The sequence below is a fragment of the Mobula hypostoma genome, chromosome 19 (genome assembly GCF_963921235.1).
Source record: "Mobula hypostoma chromosome 19, sMobHyp1.1, whole genome shotgun sequence".
Lineage (NCBI taxonomy): Eukaryota > Metazoa > Chordata > Chondrichthyes > Myliobatiformes > Myliobatidae > Mobula > Mobula hypostoma.
Genome location: NC_086115.1, coordinates 55,727,654 through 55,748,701, shown reverse-complemented (window position 1 = coordinate 55,748,701; position 21,048 = coordinate 55,727,654). Strand labels below are relative to the sequence as shown.

At 45.4% G+C, this 21,048-nt stretch overlaps 1 protein-coding gene and 1 long non-coding RNA gene across 2 annotated transcripts in view; one reads left to right on the top strand and one right to left on the bottom strand.

Annotated features, from left to right (window-relative positions):
- LOC134359058 (uncharacterized) overlaps positions 1-18,734 on the bottom strand; it is a 62,224-nt gene extending 43,490 nt beyond the window's left edge. Inside the window, exon 1 of the long non-coding RNA XR_010021025.1 lies at positions 18,324-18,734. This is a non-coding gene — a long non-coding RNA (uncharacterized LOC134359058). The remainder of the gene's footprint in view (positions 1-18,323) is intronic.
- Positions 25-21,048, top strand: part of inpp5f (inositol polyphosphate-5-phosphatase F) — a 284,383-nt gene continuing 263,359 nt past the window's right edge. Inside the window, exon 1 of the mRNA XM_063071927.1 lies at positions 25-768. Within this exon, the coding sequence (XP_062927997.1) occupies positions 672-768 (97 nt within the window). The 5' untranslated portion in view covers positions 25-671. The remainder of the gene's footprint in view (positions 769-21,048) is intronic.

Genomic DNA, 21,048 nt, shown 5'->3' with positions numbered 1-21,048 from the left:
TAACAGGAGTCACCTGCCACTCGTCACTTGCAGCCTATTTAAACCCAACTCTCATCCACAGCCCTTGATCACCCACCAAACCAGCCGACCTCAACCAGTTGCTCCTAGTCTTCAGTTACCTAGTTGCCTTTTCATGTTAAGTTTCAAATCTCTCCTGTCTTGTGGCCTCTTGTGACTTGTTATTTTGCGGTTTATTATTAAAGTGATCATTCAATGCTAAGTTGTCTTCACTGCTCTGCGTTTGGTCGAGCCTCCTCTACATTTCAGGATGCCTCTTTAATGGACCTTGAACTTTTTTATAATTTATTCATTTGTGGAATGTGGGCATCGCCACCATTTATTGCCCATCCCTAGTTGTCCTTGAGAAGATGGTGATAAGCTGCAATCCCTGAGGTGTAGGCACACCCACAGTGTTGTCAGGGAGTGAATTCTATGATCTTGGCCCAGTGACAATGAAGGAACAGTGATATGTTTCCAAGTCAGGATGGTGAGCAACTTGGAGGGGGATTTCCAAGTGGTGGTGTTTCCAGGAATCTGCTGTTCTCGTCCTTCTAGATGGCAGCGGTCGTGGGTCTGGAACGTGCTGCCTTAGGAAATTTGGTGTGTTGTTGCAGTCCATTTTGTAGCTAGTGCACACTGCTGCAACTGTTTGTTGATGGTGGAGAGATTGGATGCTTGTGGAAGGGGTACCAATCAAGTGGGCTGCCTTGTACTGGATGGTGTCGAGCTTCTTGAGTGTTGATGAAGCTGCACTCATCCAGCCGAGTGGTGAGTATTCCATTACACTCCTGACCTGAGCCTTGTAGATGGTTGACAGACTTCGGGGAGTCAGGAGCTGAGTTACACACCACAGGATTTCTAGCTTTTGACCTGCTCTGGTAGACACAGTGTTTATATGGCTAGACCAGTTCAGTTTCTTGTCAATGATAAGGATATTGATAGTAGGGGAATCAGTGATGGTGATGCCATTGAATGTCAAGGTACAATGGTTAGAGCCTCTCTTGTTGGAGATGGCCATTGCCTGGCACTTGCGTGGCTCGAATGTTACTTGCCACATGTCAGCCCAAGCCTGGATATTGTCCAGGTCCTGCTACATTTGGGTATGAACTGCTTCACTATCTGAGGAGTCACGAATGGTGCAGAACATTGTGCAGCCATCTGCGAACATCCCCACTTCTGACCTTATGACAGAAGGAAGGTCATTGATGATGCATCTGAAGATGGTTGGTCCTAGGACTCTTCCCTGAGGAAGACCTGCAGTGATGTCCTGAGGATGAGATGATTGACCTCCAACCACCACAACCATCTTCCTTTGTGTCAGGTATGATTCCAACCAGCGGAGGGTTTTCCCTCTAATTCCCATTAACTCCATTTTAGCTAGGGCACCTCGATGCCATACTCGGTCAAATGCTACCTTGATGTTGAGGGCTATCACTCTCACCTCACCTCTGGTATTTAGCTCTTTGGTCCATGTTTGGACCATGGAGGTGAAGAGGTCAGGAGCTGGGTGGCCTTGTTGGAACCCAAACTGGGCATCCGTAAGCAGATTGTTGTCGAGTAGGTGCTGCATGATAGCACTGTTGATGGCCCTTCCATTACTTTGCTGATGATTGAGGGTAGGCTGATAGGGCAGTAAATGGCTGGGTTAGACTTGTCCTGTTTCTTGTGTACAAGGATATACCTGGGCAATTTTCCACATTGCCGGGTAAATGCTGATGCTGTAGCTGTACTGGAGCAGCTTGGCTAGTGGAGCAGTAAGTTCTGGAGCACAAGTCTTCAGGACTATTGCCAGGATTTTGTCTGGCCCCATAGCCTTCGCAGCATCTAGTGCTTTCAGCCATTTCTTGATATCATGTAGAGTGAGTTGGATTGGCTGCACACTGACATCTGGGATGCGGGGGACTTCTGGAGGAGGCCGAGCTGGATCATCTACTTGGCACTTCTGATTGAAGATTGTTGCAAATGTCTCAGCCTTACTTTTTGCACAGGTATGCTGAGCTCCTCTGTCATTGAGGATGGGGAATATTTGTGGAGTCTCCTCCTCTAGTGAGTTGTTTGATTGTCCACCACCATTCACGGGCGATGTAGCAGAACTACGAAGCTTAGATCTGATCTGTTGGTTGTGGGACCACTTAGCTCTGTCTATTTCTTGCTGCTTACGGTGTTTGGCGTACAAGTTGTCCTGTATTGTGGCTTCACCAGGGTGACGCCTCATATTGAGGTATGCCTGGTGCTGTTCTTGGCATGCCCTCCTGCACTCTTCATTGAACCAGGGTTAATCCCCTGGCCTACTGGTAATGTTAGAGTGGGGGATATGCCGGGCCATGAGGATACAGATTGTAGCCAAGTACAATTCTGCTGCTGCTGATGGCCCACAGCGCCTCACAGATGCCCAGTCTTGGGCTGCTAGGTCTGTTCGAAATCTATCCCATTTAGGACGGTGGTAGTGTCACACAACATGGCGGAAGATTTCTTCAATGTGGAGACGGGATTTAGTCTCCACAAATACTGTGGGTGGTCACTTCTACCAATGCTGTCAGGTTCAGATGCTTCCGCGGCAGGCAGGTTGCTGAGAATGAGGTCAAGTGTGTTTCTCCCTCTTGTTGGTTCCCTCACCACTTGCTGTAGTCCCGATCTAGTAGCTGTGTCCAGTAGGACCCGACCAGCTCGGTCTGTGGTGGTACTACCGAGCCACTCTTGGTGATGGACATTGAAATTCCCCACCCAGAGTACGTTCTGTGCCCTTGTCATCCTAATATAATCTGATGCTAGAACTCCAGATGCTGCTTAACATGGAAAAGTACTGATTCCTCAGCTGAGGGAGGACAGGACGTGGTAATCAGCAGGAGGTTTCCTTACCCGTGTTTAACCTGGTGACATGAGACTTTATAGGGTCCAGAGTCAATGTTGAGAGTTGCCAGGGCAACTCCCTCTCTACTGTATACCAGTGTGCCACCACCCCTGCTATGTCTGTCCTGCCGGTGAGACAGTATGTTCAGGAATAGTGATGGTGGAATCCAGAATGTTAACTGTAAGATATGATTCTGTCAGTACAACTCTGTCGGGGTGTTGCTCGACTAGTCTGTGAGACAGCTCTCCCAACTTTGGCACAAATCCCCAGATGTTGGTAAGGAGGACTTTGCAGGGTCAACAGGGCTGGTTTTGCCCTTGTCGTTTCCAGCGCCGAGTTCGAGGCCAGGTTGTCGGGGTTCGGGTTCATTCCTTATTATTTTCTTTTTAGGGGTTGGACACAACTGAAAGGCTTGCTCGGCCATTTCAGAGGGCATTTAGGAGTCAATCACATTGCTGTGGGTCTGGAGTCACATATAAGGCAGACCAGGTAAGGATGGGAGAATTTCTCCCCTGAAGGACATTAGTGAAGCAGTGTAATAATATCATAAGGCCATAAGATATTGGAGCAGAATTAGGCCATTTGGCCCATTGAGTTTTCTCTGTCATTTCGTCGTGGCTGTTCCATTCAAGAGTCAAGTGTATTTCTGTGAAAAGTTGCCCAGTTTCTCCAATATGCTTTTGTTATGCTTTGGATTTTCAGCATCTGTGGACTTACATTTCCAGCTGAATGGCAAATTTGAGAAACATTTGATTGAACTGTTATCTTGCATGTTATTCTATTAATTATTAAATAATATTCAGATTGCAGTAAAGTTGATCATCTGCTGTCTGATTATTCAGAGATCCTGATATTTACATCTGACTCATCAGGTGTTCACCATATTCCCTTTAAATTCACAGTCTCCTGCTTCCCATGTTCATTTGAAACTTACTTGGGTTCCGCCTCCCTCTCTCCTATTAAACTCACCAGGATCCTGATTCCCCTGCTCAAACATCAGAGATTCTGCAGATGCTAAAAATCCAGAGCAACACACACAAAATGCTGGAGGAACTCAGTAGGTCAGGCAGCATCTAAGGAAATGAATAAACAGTCGACGTTTCAGGCCGAGACCCTTCTTCAGACCTGAAATGTCGACTGTTTATTCGTTTCCATGGATGCTATCAAATATCTGCCAATCCAGCACAAACAAATAACTAGTTGTTTAAAATATTCCGAGTAACACAGTATTATATTTTTAATAAAAAAATATCCTTGATCTGTGTAGTTAGAATTGAATTTGCCATTAAGAGCATTCATTTCCAATCAAAATGACAAAATAAAACAGATTGGATTCCATTCATGTGTAAGTTAATTTATTTGTTATTTATATTTATTCTTAGCAGTGACTCTGTTTGTTTTCTGTTTAAGCAAACTTAATATAATCTGATGCTAGAATTCTGACAGTGGAATTAACAAATGAAATTGTGAATCCCACATTTTATGATTATCCATTGACAAAGGAATATTTCTCACCTTGATGAGGGAGGAAAAGACAGTATGGTCATATTTAACAAACTGTCTTCAGTAGTTTCAGTGATGGTTCTGCATGTTTGAAGATCCATATTGAGTTTTACATGATTGCCAGAATTTTGCCAGAGTTTTTCATTTCTGTGCTGATCAAAGAAGAAATTTCTGTTGAAGAATGGAATGTGTTCCTTCTCAGGCTCCTCTTGGTATCGGTCAGAACACAGATGTGAGGAGAGCCCTTGACGAGGATGGCGTGGACCCAGATGCAGAGTCTCTGAAGCAAGGAGTGAGAACTCAGCACAAAGCAAATGCTAGATAAAATCATTAGCAAGGCTTACGATTGAGCAGGGAACCTATGTGGAGGTGTTCCTTAAATACTTGATTCCTGGTGCCCAAAACATGATTATTGATGAACGGGAATGACCTAAGCCCTTAAAGAGGCTACGCCAGCTATCCATACTCTGGAGAACTGGAGCATTTAAATTTCGGAAGCTGCCATGGCTTGGAGAGTCTCGTAATAGGAGCCCGACCCCTATAGCTGACTCCTGACGACGCTGGTTGGTCAGAGAGGTGGTGATGGTAATCATGGATGAGAGGCAGATCCAGGATGTCTCCTTGCGGCATGCAGCACCTTTCCTCTGCTCCAAGTCCCTCCCAGTCCACCAGGAATATCTCTCGTCATCCCGGACCACTGATACCTCCCCTAGATAAACTCAAGGTTCCTGGCAGTCCCTGGATGTGCAGTCATTCTTGAAGACTGTCCCCATTGCAACACCTGGCACCAGGTGGAACTTGGGACGAACAGCTGACCTGGAGGACCGCTCTCAGGAATCTCCCCTAGGGCTTTGTGAACAAGAGTTGATTCCCCGACGAATTGGTGCTACCACCCTCCCTCGGGGCAAAATGGTGGTAGGCTGCTCCTCTCATTACGGTTTGTCTAACTGGCGGGACATGGCATCCGGCTTCTGGTTCTTAGACCCTTGTCATTAGGTCAGGATGAAATTAAACCAGTTAAAAACAAAGACCACCTGACCTGCCTGGAATTCAGCCTCTTGGCCTCCTGAATGTAGGCCAGGTTCTTTCAAATGATAAAAAGGTTCTCTGGCCAGTGATGCCATTCCTTCGAAACTAACTTAACCACAAGAAGCTCCTGATTCCCAGTATTATAGTGCCTCTCTGCCAGGGAGAGCCACCTGGAGAAGAATGCACAGGGGTGTAGGTTAGTGTCTAAAAGTGATCATTGAGACAAGACGGCATCGATTCCAGTGTCTGAGGCATCCACCTCCACTATGAAGGGAAGGTCCGGGTTAGGAGAAACCAAGATGTGAACTGTAGTAAACCACTGTTTAAGTTCTGCAAAAGGAGATTGCACTGCACTGGTCCGTACTAAAGGGCTTGCAGATTTTTTAGTTAGGGCTGTCAGTAGAGCTGCCTCAGAGCTGAAGCTCCTAATGAACTTTCAGTAGAAGTTAGCAAAGCCAAAGAATCGTTGGACCTGTTTGATACTGGATGGTGGTGGCTGGTCTCTGACTGCCTGGGTCTTGGTAGGGTCCGTCTTGAGATAAGCATTAGAGATGATGAAACTCAAAAATAAAACAGTCGTCACATGAAACTTGGACTTCTCCAGCTTGACGTACAGTCCATGGTCTAGTAGCCTCTTTAAAATGTCCCTGATGTGACCGACATGCTCCTCCATGGACTTTGAGAAGATTAAGATATCATCCAAGTAGGTGAAGGCATTCTTATCGAGAATAGCCCCGAGCACGTTGTTTATAAAGGCTAGGAAAACAGCTGGGGCAAGGGCATAACCAGGTACTCATAGTGCCCTGTCAGTGTATTGAATGTTGTCTTCCACTCATCGCCTTCCCTAACACGGAGCAGATTGTTGGCACTCCAGAGGCCTAATTTTGTGAATACCCTCACCCCTTGGAGCATCTCGAAAGCCGTATTAATAAGAGGAAGGGGGTAGCGATTCTTGGTTGTTATGCCGTGTAATCAATGCACAACCATAGGTTTCCATCTTTCTTTTGTAAAAAGAAGAAAGCTGCGCCAACGGATGAGGTAGAGGGCTGAATGAAGCCCGTGGCAAGAGTTTCCTTTATACTTCCCTCCGGGCCTGAGAGTGCGTACAAACAACACCGTGGAGGACAAGTACCGGGCAGTGGATCTACGGCACAGTCGATGTGGTGGAAGAGTCGAGGCCTTTCCCTTGCTGAAGACCTCCTCTAAGTCCTTGTAAACAGAGGGAATTTCGACCGGTTTGGGGCTTCATTTGAGGACGGCTCCTGAGACTTCCTTGGTGACGGGGTGATTCAACAGGTTTCAGAGTCCTCTCTCTCAGCTCACAAAGTTCATCCATAGAAACAATGGCCAAATCGGAGTCCAACTCCCCGTCTGTATCCTCAGGCAACGGCAGCAAGGTGTTACAGAGGGTTCTTGCATCTCCAGGAGTAGGCTTCAAGGATCGGTGTAAAGGAGTCTTTCCCTTCCTTGGGACCTGGCGGTTGGTTCTCTTCAGCAAGTCTCCCAGACTGCTCGGGCAACTCCTTGGTCTTCTCCCAAACTAGGAATTCCCTCCCTCTGTGGGATTCTGACTAGACTGTGTCAGGACTCGCATTGTCCCATTGGCCAGAACCGGCTTGTCAGCTCATGAGGACTAGTTCTCCAGAAGGTCCCGGGTTCCCTTGCAGTGAAGCCTGGCCCTTTGTAGGTTGCTGGTCACTAGAGAGTCTGGGTGTCGGAACACCATGCTGTAAACAAAGCCTCTTACAATGACTGGACCGAGCAATGATTCTCCCCTCTCTCCAGCCCACGGATGGGTTCTGCTGAGACAGCCAACCTCTTGGGCCAAGATCCAAAATTTGATTGTTTGGTCAGTCGCTGACCGTCCCCCCATCAAATCTTCAATAGGCGGTCTGAGGCTCGACTGGCCCCAGCAGAGTGATGGAGCACCTTCCTCATGGTGGCCATGAACTCCTCTAAATCCATGCAGAACTGACCGACGTTCCCAATGCATGGTGGCCCAGGCCAGGGCTCTTCCAGTCAGGAGAGATAATGAAGGACACTTTTCTGCGCTCCAAAGGGAACCGGGGTGGCTGAAGTTCAAATACTAATGAGCATTGGATGAGGAACCCGTGGGAAGAGCCTGGGTTACCATCACATCTCTCCGGGGTTGGAAGATATATTGGCTCTGGAGTGGGACCAACTGGTTCTCCCAAACATCTCTGGCCTCCTCTTTGCAAAAGTTGACCAATGGCTACCTGGAGGTTGTGAATCTCCAGGCTCTGTCTGGAAATATCGTCGCTGTGGCTGGTCACAGCGGATGATAGACTCTGATACCCTGCTGGGTCCATGTCGGTTCCATTGCACTATGGCAAGAGTCCTCCTTGACAAGGATGGCTTGGACCCAGTTGCTGGAGAATCCGTAGCAAGGATCAAGACACAGTACCAAACTGAACTGAGAACTGAGCACAAAATAAACGCTAGACGAAATCATTAGCAAGGCTCACGTTTGAGCACCGAACCTCAGTTCAGGTGTTCCTTAAGTACTCAATTCTTGGTCCCCAAAACATCAATTAATGGGAATGTCCTAAGCCCCTAAGAGGTGCACCAGCCACCTGTACTCCGGAGAATCCGAGTGTTTAAATCTCGGAAGCTGGCATGGTTGGGAGCGTCTCGTAACAACAGATGAAGTGCTAAACCCTGTGCAAAGTGAGGCGACGTTAACTGTGCCTTGGAAATTCACTTTTGGGGTTGAGCCTCTCCCATTGCATGAGGACCAGATTCTTTTATATGTACACAGCAGTCCTTCCTCAGCTAGTGTAAGAATGTTGCCAACTGGTGCTTGGACAGTTGATAGTTGCTGTTTTATGTCCTGTTGGTCACCAACAAACTATTTTTACGTAGCCTGTAAGCACCTTTTGTATGTGCCGCTGGCAACCAAAAGCCAGACGATATATTTCACCCAGCTGGATTTGAATAAAACTTCAATGACCCATTGCTCCATAATCTGGGTTGAGTACAGCGCAATATTCGGGAAGTACGACAGACCTTTCTGATGACACGTTAAACTTCAGCCATGACTGCTCTCTCTGGAGGATGCAAAAGGTTGCATGTCACTAACTTGAGCTAAAGCAAGGGAATGACCCTAAATAGCCTCAACAATCAGTCAGCTGGTGTTACTGGAAAGCACATTCTAAGTCCGTTGCTTTTGTGGAAACCTGCTGCTTATAAATTGCCTGTCATATTTCCACACTTCAACAATGACTACACTTCACAACTACTTCATTGGTTGTAAAGTGGAACGCCCTGAGGGAGACACGAAAGACAATATCAGAATCAGAATCAGGTTTATTATCACCGGCATGTGATGTGAAATTTGTTAACTTAGCAGCAGCAGTTCAATGCAATACATAATATAGAATAAAAATAATAATAACAAATAACTAAGTAAATCTTATTCAGTATACTTTATATGGTATATGTATATTGAATAGATTCAAAATCATGCAAAAAACAGAAATACTATATATTAAAAAAAAGTGAGGTAGTGTCCAAGGGTTCAATGTCCATTTAGAAATCTGATGGCAGAGGGGAAGAAGCTGTTCCTGAATCGCTGAGTGTGTGCCTTCAGGCCTCTCCATCTCCTACCTGATGGTAACAGTGAGAAGAAGGCATGCCCTGGGTGCTGGAGGTCCTTAATAATGGACGCTGTATCAAGTCTGTCCTTGACCAACTATTCACAGAATCAGAGTCAGGTTTGTTATCACTGTCTTTCAAGACGGGAAATGAGCTGTGTTGTGACAACAGTACAATGCAAAGGCACAAATTGCGGGGGAAAAGAATCACAAGATAAATAGATAGAAAGGAATAATGAGGTAGTTGATGGACCATTCAGAAATCTCTTGGCAGAGGGGAAGAAGCTGTTCCTGAATCGCTGAGTCTGGGTCTGCAGATTCCTGTACCACCTCCCTGATGGTTGCAAAGAGAAGATGGCATGTCCCAGATGGTTGTCACGTTCTTGATGCACTGCCTCTGGAAATGTCCTGAATGGAGTGGAGTGTTGTACCTATGATGGAGTTGGCCGTGTCTCCAACCCCCTGGAGCCTCCATACCGGACTATGATGCAACAAGTCAGATTCCTCTCCACCAGACATCCATAGAAATTTGCAGAGCCTTTGGCGATTTAGCAAATTTCCTCAGGCCCCTAATGAAGTAGAGCGGCTGGCATGCTTTTTTCATGATTGCATCAACGTGTTGGGCCCAGGACAGATCCTCTGAGGTGTTCACACCCAGGAACTTAAAGCTGCTCATTCTTCCACCACTGAGGGTTAGTGCAAGTACGTCTGCCTTTCTGATGTTCACAATCAGTTCCTTGGTCTTGCTGACGTTGAGTGTGGGATTCTCGAGGTAACATCACTCAAACAGTCTATCTATCTCATTCCTGTAAACCTCCTTGTTGACATCTGGGGGATTTTGCTAACAGTGAATTTATAAATAGTGTTTGAGCTGTACTTAGCCATGAGTGTAGAGAAACTAGGGCGATGGGCTAAACAGACATCCTTGAGCTAACCCCTGTGTTGATTACCATTGAGGGGATGTTATCAGTTGTCTGTTCTGATGCTGGTCTCCCAAAGAGGCAGTCAAGGATCCAGTTACAGAGGCCCAGACAATTGTTAGAAGGTTGGTGACCAATAGAAGCTTAATAATCTAGTAATCAATACAGTGGGAATGATACTATTGATTACTACAGTTTACAGAATACAGATACAGTAATGTGCAAAAGATTTAGGCGTGCGTGCGTGCGAACGCGCGTGCACAAACACACACACATATATATAGCTAAGGTACCTAAGACCTTTGCACATTACTGCATTACCGTGGCAATTTTATTCATTGCACTGTACTGCTGCCACAAAAAATTCTTTAGATATGTGAGCGATGATAAACTTGATTCTGATATGGGTCTCTATTGTGGACTGAGAGTGGGAAGGGGGCAGGAAAAGGGAAAGGGAGAGGGGGGGAGCAGGAAGCACCAGAGAGACATTCTGTAATGATCAATAAACCAATTGTTTGGAATCAAATGACTTTGTCTGGTGCCTCTGCATCTGTGTCACCACACCCACCCCCCCCCCTCGGCACTCCTTCTCAGCCACCTGTCCCGCACCCCTCCAGCAGCGCTCCACCCTCGCCAATCCCAAACATCCTTTGCTCCCACCAGGATTACAAACTCACTTTCCACTCCACGCCAACAAATGCGGTACTGTGTAAAAGTCTCAGGCATCCTAGCTATATACTGTACGTGCCTTAGACTTTTGCGCAGTATTAGAAGAGTCATAGCAATACCATGACTACTTTGAACACTTTGCACAAAAAAAGGATTTTGTTTTATTTTTGTTCTAATTCTGTTCTTTCCTGTAGAAATTGTGCATAATTTATAATAAATTTATGTTTTTTCTTGGCCCTTCAATATTCGATAGGTTTCAATGAGATTCCCCCTCGTTGTTCCAGTGAGTACAGGCCCAGAGCCATCAAACGCTCCTCATTTATTAACTCTTTAATTTTTGAGGTCATTCTCATAAACCTCCTCTGGATCCTTCTTAATGCCAGCACATCCTTTCTCAGATAACACTGCTCACAAGACATCAAGTGAGGCCTCACCAGTGCCTTATAAAGCCTGAACATTAGATCTTTGCTTTTATATTCTAGTTCATTCAAATGAATGCAAACATTGCATTTGCCTTCCTCACCACAGACTCAACCTGCAAATAAAACTTTAGGGAATCCTGCACAAGGACTCCCAAGTACCTTTGCACTCAGATTTTTGAATTTTCTCTCCATTTTGAGTTGAGACCCTTCTTCTAGACTGCCACACAGGGGGAGCAGTGAGAGAGAGTCTCCCAGAACTTCCATTGAAGTAAGGAGAAAAACTTTTTCAAAGTGGGAACACCTTGAAGAGACCTTGGAGTGAAGCAGCAAAACGGAAACACAAGAAACTGCAGATCAACAAACAAAATACTGGAGGAACTCAGTGGGTCAGGCAGCATCTGTGGAGGGGAACGGACGCAGACAGCTTAGGTATGATCCTGGAGTGGAGACTTTGTCTTGTGACTGAGGATGACTTGTTTCCACTTCAGTTCAATGGGTTCAGGAATGACATAAAAGTTACCAGAAGTTACCCTAAGAATATATTAAAAAAAGTAGAAAAGTAGTGCAAAAAGAGTTCAGATAGCGAGGTAGCGTAATACATGGACCATTGAGAAATATGATAGCGGAGGGTAAGAAGCTGTTCCTAAAAGAGTTGAGTGTGCATCTTCAGGTCTGTGCACCTTCTCTCTGATGTTAGTGATGAGAAGAGGGAATATCCTGGATTATAGTGAATTATAATGACAGGTAAAGTGTATGGTTCTGCACTTTGGCAGAAGAAAAAAACGGGCAGACTATTATTTAAATGGGGAGAGAATTCAAAGTTCTGAGATGCAACGGGACTTGGGAGTCCTTGTACAGAACACCCTTAAAGTTAACCTCCAGGTTGAGTCAGTAGTGAAGAAGGCGAATGCAGTGTTGGCATTCATTTCTAGAGGAGTAGAGTATAGGAGCAGGGATGTGATGTTGAGGCTCTATAAGGCACTGGTGAGACCTCACTTGGAGTACTGTGGGCCGTTTTGGTCTCCTTATTTAAGAAAGGATGTGCTGACATTGGAGAGGGTACAGAGAAGATTCACTAGAATGATTCCGGGAATGAGAGGGTTAACATATGAGCAACGTTTGTCCGCTCTTGGACTGTATTCCTTGGAGTTTAGAAGAATGAGGGGAGACCTCATAGAAACATTTCGAATGTTGAAAGGCATGGAGAGAGTGGATGTAGCAAAGTTGTTTCCCATGATGGGGGAGTCTAGTACGAGAGGGCATGACTTAAGGATTGAAGGGCGCCCATTCAGAACAGAGATGCGAAGAAATTTTTTTAGCCAGAGGTTGGTGAATCTATGGAATTTGTTGCCATGGGCGGCAGTGGAGGCCAAGTCATTGGGTGTATTTAAGGCAGAGATTGATAAGTATCTGAGTAGCCAGGACATCAAAGGTTATGGTGAGAAGGCGGGGGAGTGGGATTAAATAGGAGAATGGATCAGCTCATGATAAAATGGCGGAGCCGACTCGATGGGCCGAATGGCCGACTTCTGCTCCTTTGTCTTATGGTCTTATGGTAACAGGGCACCCAGGATGACTTCTGCGGACTGTAGTCTTGGTATGGTCTTTCATTGACTCTGTTCTGGTTGTTATTGTATTATTGGATTTACTGAGTATGCCCACAAGAAAATGAACCTCAGGGTTGTATAGGGTGACATAAACGTACTTTGATAAAACATTTACTTTGAACTTTGACTGAACATAACAAAACAACCACTTAACCTGCATCAGGGTTTTCCAGTGTAGAAGAGACCACCCAATTGTGAACACCAAATATTGTACACACTGGAACAGATGTGCAAGTTCTGCTTCACCTGGAAAAGAACATTTGGGTCTCTAGATGGTAAGAAGGGAAGAAATGAAAGGACAGATGTTGGACTTACTCGGGAAAACAGAGAAAACAAGTCATCATGCTCCTGACTAATACTTTGCAGACAGTAGAAGACTGAGATGCTATTAGATGAGTCAATTACCTTGAGATACCCAGCTTCTGACTTGCTTCTGTAAGCACAGTATTTACAGTATGTGGTTTTTCTCAAAATTCAAAGTGAATTTAATATTAAAGTAGATATATGGGCATTTACAGTAAATAACAAGAAACACAATGGAATCAATAAAAACTATATACAAAGGCAGACAAACAACCAATGTGCAAAAGACAACAAATTATGCAAACACAAAAAAGGAAAGAACAAATAATAATAATAAATAATTAAGTAATATTTAATGAGAACATGGAAGTGTTCCCTTGAGTTCTGGCCAATTTTCTGACCATCTGAACACACCCCAGCAGTCTGATAGTTAATGATACCTGATAGCACAATGGTCAGCATCTTCCATTCCCCTCCAAATGCATATATAGCTAGGGTGCCTAAGACATTTGCACAGTACTTTGTCATCATGGAGTGTGAACAAAGGATGTTGGGAATGCTAAGGTAGAGGAGCCTCAGGACTCACACCACCCAGGTCCAGGAGCAGCTACTACCCCTCAACCATCAGGTTCTTGAATCAAAGGGGATAACTTCACTCAACTTTATTTGCCCCTTCATTGAAATGTTCCCACAACCAATGTACTCACTTTCAAGGACTCCTCATCTTATGTTCTCAATATTTATTGTTTATTTATATATTATTTGTGGTAACTTCTACTTTGAAAAAGGCATACTCGACAACTTCGTGCCCAAAGAAACAACTTCATCTCGAACATCAAAACCGATATCTATATACAGAAGCTTTCACAACCTGTATGGCATGGAGGCACACTATATACAGAGCACACTGGAAGTAAAAAGAACGGAAGTAAAACCCTTGTTATCCTAATTAGTACTAACTTACTTTTAATAATGCTCACATTACAACACTTCTCCCCCTTTAAAATCCAACATCCCCCAAATGTAAAAAACTAGGAAATAAAAAACAGTGGTGTTATTAACTTGTGTACCCCTGAAAACTTATACTGGTATCTCAGCAACAGTTTACCAGTACAAAACATCTGGAAAACATGACAGATTCAACATTCAATCTAACAACAACAAAAAGAACTGTCCTGTCGAAGATTCAGTCTGTCAGGAGGTTTACGAGTGCACTGTAATCTGCGCACTACCCCCGGTGACCCAGCAGGCACCGCTGATGAGGGTGTTTTTGGGTGGATCTGGTTTTGGGGGCATGAGAGGGGTCCGTGTGTCTGCGTGAGAATGTCCATCCTCTTCAGGGGACCCCGACCCCCCTGCCAGCGTCTTGCCCTCTGGCAAAGTCACTGGTGGACATGCTTCCACCGTAGTCTGACTCACAAATGGAAACTCCATGGAACTGTCTGCCTCTGAGCCGGTATCATGACGCAGGTGCACATGGTCCTGATCTCTGCGGAAAACACGTTCATCAGTCAGCTTAACAACATAGGAGACGGGACCACTCTGCTTAAGAATAACCCCAGGCAGCTATTGCTGGTTGTTTCTCACATAGACATTGTCACCCGGTTTTAACTGTCTCTCTCGCGCATGTTGATCATGTCCCTCCTTCTGCTTTTCCTGCTTTCTCTCCACTTTTGCCTTCATGTCCGGGTGCAGCAGGTCCAATCTTGGCTTGGGCCTACGCCCCATCAGCATCTCTGCTGGAGTGCACGCAGTCATAGTCTGTGGCGTGAGGTGGTATTTAAACAGGAAACGTGAAAGCCGAATGCTACGAGAGTCCCCTGTCATCCATTTCAGGCCTTCCTTCACTGTCTGAACAGCCCGCTCAGCCAAACCATTGGAGGCTGGGTGGAAAGGGGCCATCCGAATGTGATGAATGCCATTCTGCTGCATGAACTCACTGAACAGTTCACTAGTGAACGTCAGGCCATTATCAGTGACCAGAGTGTCAGGCAACTCATGGACTGCAAACACTTGCCTGAGTTTGTCTATGGTTGAGGGGGCTGTGATGTTGCTCATGATGTGAGCTTCGATCCATTTAGAATGCGCATCTACCATTACAAGAAACACCTGCCCCATAAAAGGGCCAGCAAAGTCCAAATGTAGCCTAGACCAGGGGTGGTCTGGCCGCTCCCATGGATGCAAAGGAGCTGGTGGTGACATATCCTGATTTGTCTGACATTGTGTGCATGATTTTACCTTGTTCTCCAGATCCATTCTTGGCCACCAAATGTAGGATCTCGCAAGGCTTTTCATTCGAGACACTCCTGGGTGAGTCTCATGAAATTCCTCCACAATCTGTGAATGGCCAGGGGGAGGCACGATGACCCTTGCGCCCCCCCCCCCAGAAAATGCAGCCATCCTGCAGACTGAGTCCTGTCTTGTGTTTGGCATAAGGCCTCAGTTCCTCTCCTTCCACGACTCTGGGCCAACCTTGTAAAAGAAAAATCTTTGACTTGCTTGACTTGGGACAGGACTGGGTCCTTCTCTGTCCACTGCTTGATTTGGGTCGCCTTTACAGGTGTCCCTGACAGCCTCTCCATTGAAAACACAGTCTCTGGAGGCACATATGTAGTAACAGGTGTCTCAGGTAAAGGTAGTCAACTCAGTGCATCAGCATTTTCATTATTCCCACCCGCTCTGTACACTGTAGTGTACTGGTAGGCTGACAATGTAAGAGCCCAACGCTGTATCCTGGCTGAGGCTAGCGGTGGGATGCATCTTGTCTCACTGAACAGGCTCATCAGTGGCTTATGGTCCGTGTAAATTGTAAATACGTGTCCATAAAGGTACTGATGAAAGCGTTTGACCGCAAAAACAATGGCCATACCTTCTTTGTCTAGCTGTGAACATCCCTTCTCAGCAGCTGTCAGGGTATGTGAAGCAAAACCAACAGGCTTCTCTGAACGGTCCTCCGTTACATGTGAGAGAACTGCCCCAACTCCATAGGGCGAGGCATCGCATGCAAGGGTGATCTCCTTGTCTGGGTCATAGTGAACAAGCAGCTTCTCTGAGTGGAGGAGTTCTTTCACTTCCTTGAAAGCTTTCTCCTGCTCTTCACCCCACTGCCACTTAGTGTCATTGTGAAGCAGCTTATACAGTGGGGTCAAAACCCTTGAGACGTCAAGAAGAAACTTGCCATAATAATTCACCATGCCCAAAGATGATCTGAGTTCCATGACGGTCTTGGGGCTTGGGGCCTCCTTAATAGCTCTCACTTTGTCCTCCACAGGGCAGAGCCCCACAGCTGTGATCTGGTGTCCCAGGTAAGTCACACTCGATGCCAGGAACACACATTTTCCACGTTTCAACCACAGCCCTGTGTCTGAGAGCCTCTTCAGCACCCGTTCTAAATTAGCCAGATGCTCCACCTCCATAGCCCCCGTGATCAAAATATCATCAAGGTACACTGCTACGTGCAGAATCCCCTGCAGCAAAGTGTCCATTGTCCTTTGGAAAATGGCGGAGCTGGACGCCACTCCAAACACCAGGCGATTGTACTTGAATAATCCCTTGTGCGTATTAATTGTGACGTACTCATTTGCAGCAGCTGTTGGTAGGCTTGGCTCGTGTCCAGCTTTGTGAACAGCTTACCCCCTGACAGGGTCACAAACAGGTCATCCACCCAAGGCAATGGACACTCCTCCAACCCAGAGACCTGATTCACCGTAAACTTATAATCCCCACATATCCTCACCGTATCGTCTGCCTTCAAAACTGGAACAATGGGAGCAGCCCACCTTGAAAACTGGACGGGCTCAATAATGCCCAGCCTCTGTAAACGTTCCAGCTCCTCCTCGACTTTGCCTTTCATGGCATAGGGCACCGACCTGGGCTTAAAAAAACATGGTGTAGCCTCAGGGTCGACATGGAGTTTCACTGTCACACCCTTCAGTGTTCCTCGCTCGTCCCTGAAAACGTCATTGTACCACTGCAGAACGTCCTCCATCGTGTGTGCATACTTAATTTCATGCCAGTTTAGCTGGATTTTGCAAAGCCAATCACAGCTCAAAAGACTGGGACGCTTCCCTTACCTATTACTAGCCTGGCTTCAGCCTTCTGACCCCCGGCTGAAATGTCCACATATAACACCCCTAAATGAGGTATGGGCTGCCCCGTATAGGTGCTGAGTTTGAGCTTTGACGGTCTAATGGGAGGCAGGTTGAACCCCCATGTCCTCCCGTAGGTCTCCTCACTAATGACCAATGCAGTAGCCCCTGAATCAATCTCAAACTTAATGTCCTTTCCCCTGACAGTGACTGTGGCATAATATGGTTCAGGTGGTTCCTCATCCATTTTCACTCCAAACATGTTGTAGGCCCATGCTGCCTCTTCATCTGCTTCTTCTAGATGGTGTGTGGCTGCCTGAGCCTGTCGAGCTTTCCCCTGCCCAGGCTTAATCTTACCCTTTGAACTTCTGTACTTTTTAGCTAAATGTCCCTTTTTGCTACACGCATAGCAGACAGTGTCTTTGAATTTGTAATCATTTACATAGTGCGTCCCTCCACACCGGAAACATTCCACTCACTTTGCCTGTTTACCAGTCTCCCTCCTGACTTGGTGACATTATTAGCAGCCATCTCCATGCCTCGGGAAATCTCTAGGGCTTTCTTGTAAGTCAACGGTGGGGTTTCCCCTAACAGGCGGCATTGTATGCCGTCATTATTAATGCCACATACCAATCGATCACGGAGCATGTCTTCCAACACCGCTCCGAAATCACAATGCTCCGACAGCTGCCGAAACTCGGCCACAAAATCGGCCACAGGCTGACCTGGCTTCCTGAAACAGCTGTGAAACTTACACCGTTGGACTATCACAGAAGGTTTTGGATTGTAGTGATTCCCCACGAGCTTGACCAGTTCATCATATGGAATGTCCCCCGGTTTCCACGGTGTGGCTAAATTCCTTATTAGCTTGTAAGTCTTTGCCCCACACACACTCAGGAGAATACAGCGCTTCTTAGCCTCCTCAGTAATTCTACTAGCACAGAAAAAGTGTCCCAACCTTCCCTCATACTCCAGCCAGAACTCCATTAACTCCACAAAATCAACGATAGTCCCCAGCGTAGCCACCTGAACGTGAGGCTCCTTATCGGAGCTGCTGCTCCCATTCGAAACGCACTGACACGTCCACAAAACCAGTTCACCTCGTCGCCAAAAATATGTGGTAACTTCTACTTTGAAAAAGGCACATTTGTCAACTTCATGCCCAAAGAAACAACTATCTTGAACGTCAAAACCGATATGTATATACAGAGGTTTTCACAACCCGTATGGCACGGCAGGAACACAGTATACAAAACACACCAGAAGTAAAAAAAAATGGAAGTAAACCCCCCATTATCCTAATAAGTATTAACTTACTTTTAATAATGCTTGCATTACAACAATTATTAACTCTTCTTTGCATTTGCACAGTTTGTTGTCTTCTGCACTCTGGTCGAACCTTCCCCGTTGGGCGGTCTTTCATTGATACTCTTCTGGTTATCATTCTATAGATTTATTGAGTATTACCACAAGAAATTAATCTTGGGGACGCATATGGAGATATATATGTAGTTTGATAATAAAATTTACTGAACTTTGGAAGGCCATGGGAGTGGTGTAGTTAATGAGGCAGAGAAGGAGTGCCCGGGGTAGGAGTGGTGGGGGCACAGACACTCCCAGCCTGAGACACCAGGCAAGGTCAGTTGATTTCAAACAATTAGTTTATTGATCTTTGCAGAATGTCTCTCTGATGCTTCTCACTCCCTCCCCTCTCCCTTTCCCTTTTCCCAACCATGATTCCCCTCCCTCAGTCCACAATAGAGACCCATATTTGAATCAGGTTTATCATCACTCAAATATGTCGTGAAATTTGTTTTATTTTGCAGCAGCAGTACAGTGCAATACATAAAATCACTAGAGTACTGTGCAAAGGTATTGGGCACCCTAGCTACATATATGTGCTGACTGTACTTTGGCAAATTTTCCCATTGCTAGGTAGATGGCAGTGTTGTTGCTGTACTGAAACACTGTAGAGAGAGGAACGACTTGTTTTAAGTCCAAATCTTCAGCACTACAGCAATGACATTGGCTGGATTAATTTGATCTATTGATCTATTAATCCTGTCTATAAAAGGTTCCATCTTATCTTTATGTGTCCCTGCTGTTACTCTAACATTCTAGTAGGTAGCCAGAAGAGAATTTTCATTCTCCAGAAAGGATTTTGATCAAAGAATGGAGCACAATCACCTAGGATGATAGTTTGGTCCAGTACTGAGGGACTGACATAGAATTGATCCTGCCATTTGTCAGACAGGATGTTAAACCAAGGCCCACCTGCTTTCCCATACGTGAGGAATGCAAGGGATTAGGAGCATCAGGACCCACACCACCAGCTCCGGGACAGTCATTACCCCTCAACCATCGAGCTCTTTAACCAGAGGGAATAACTTCAATCTACTTCACTCATCCCATCACTGAACTGTTCCTGCAACCTAAGGGCCCAGTTTTAAGGACTCTTCATCTCATATTCTCGATACTTACTGTTTATTTATTTTTATTAGAGTTTGTTGTCTTTTGCACATTGTTTGTCCATCCTGTTGGGTGCTGTCTTCTATTGATTCTATTATGTTTCTTGTATTTCTTGTGAATACCCACAAGAAAATTAATCTTAGTGTTGAATATGGTGACATATATGTACTTAGATGATAAATTTACTTGAACTTTGAGCTATCCTGGTGTTCTGATCAATATTTATCTCATTAAAATAGGTTACCTTGACATTGACACAAGGGTTTCTGCTGATGCTGAATATCCAGAGCAACACACGCTAAGTGCTGGAGGAACTCAGCAGATCAGGCAGCGTCTATGGAAATGAATAAACAGTCAACATTTTGGTCCAAGACCCTTTACGGGACAGGAAAGGAGGGGGGAAGATGGCAGGATAAGCAGTTGGGGAGAGGGGTAGGTGGGCAATCTAGGAGGTTATAGGTGAAGCCAGGTGGGTGGGGCTTGGGGGATGAAGTTAGAAGCTGGGAGGTGATAGGTGAAAAAGGCAATGAACCAGAGAAGAAGGAATCTGGAAGTGGTGAATGGACCATTAGACCACAGGAGAAAGGGAAGGTGGAAGGACACCAGGGGGAGACAATGGGTAGGTGAAAAGAAGAGGACTTTGCTTCAATGAAAAGTCCTCTACAAATGAAAATCACTGTTTTTTTAAAAAAAATTAAAGTTTCCTTAACCAAAAGACAGTGTCTCAAGTGATTTTCCAAAAAGTTGTACTGAATTAAAACAACACACATCAAAGTTGCTGGTGAACGCAGCAGGCCAAGCAGCATCTCTAGGAAGAGGTACAGTCGATGTTTCGGGCCGAGACCCTTCATCAGGACTAACTGAAGAAAGAGCTAGTAAGAGATTTGAAAGTGTGAGGGGGAGGGGGAGATCCAAAATGATAGGAGAAGACAGGAGGGGGAGGGGTGGAGCCAAGAGCTGCTCCTGTCTTCTCCTATCATTTTGGATCTCCCCCTCCCCCTCCGACTTTCAAATCTCTTACTAGCTCTTCCTTCAGTTAGTCCTGACGAAGGGTCTCGGCCCGAAACATCGACTGTACCTCTTCCTAGAGATGCTGCCTGGCCTGCTGCATTCCTGGCAACTTTGATGTGTGTTGCTTGAATTTCTAGCATCTGCAGAATTCCTCGTGTTTGCATTACTGAATTAAAAGTATGTTTTATTGTATTAAATATAACTACAAGACAGCTGTAATGTTGATTAAAACAATAAAACATATGATAGCTACTTCAAGTTTAGTGCACTGTGTTACAGAATTAAAAACACTTTTTGTTCTTTTGCACATTCTTTAAATCTAACACAGATCAAGGAAAAAGTATTCATGAGAAAGAGAACATTGACTTTGCTGTTCTTAAGACTACCTAACTATTTCTCTAACTTTTATCATGTCCCTGCTTCTAATGTACTCAGCTATCTTTTGCCATTCTGTTAAGCTCCTACAGAAACTTCAGCACAGTTAAGTATCTGAAACAAATCACCAAGATTTAAAAGGAGATATAAGTTTTGACAGAGAGGGAGACTCATGTGGCATATTAAA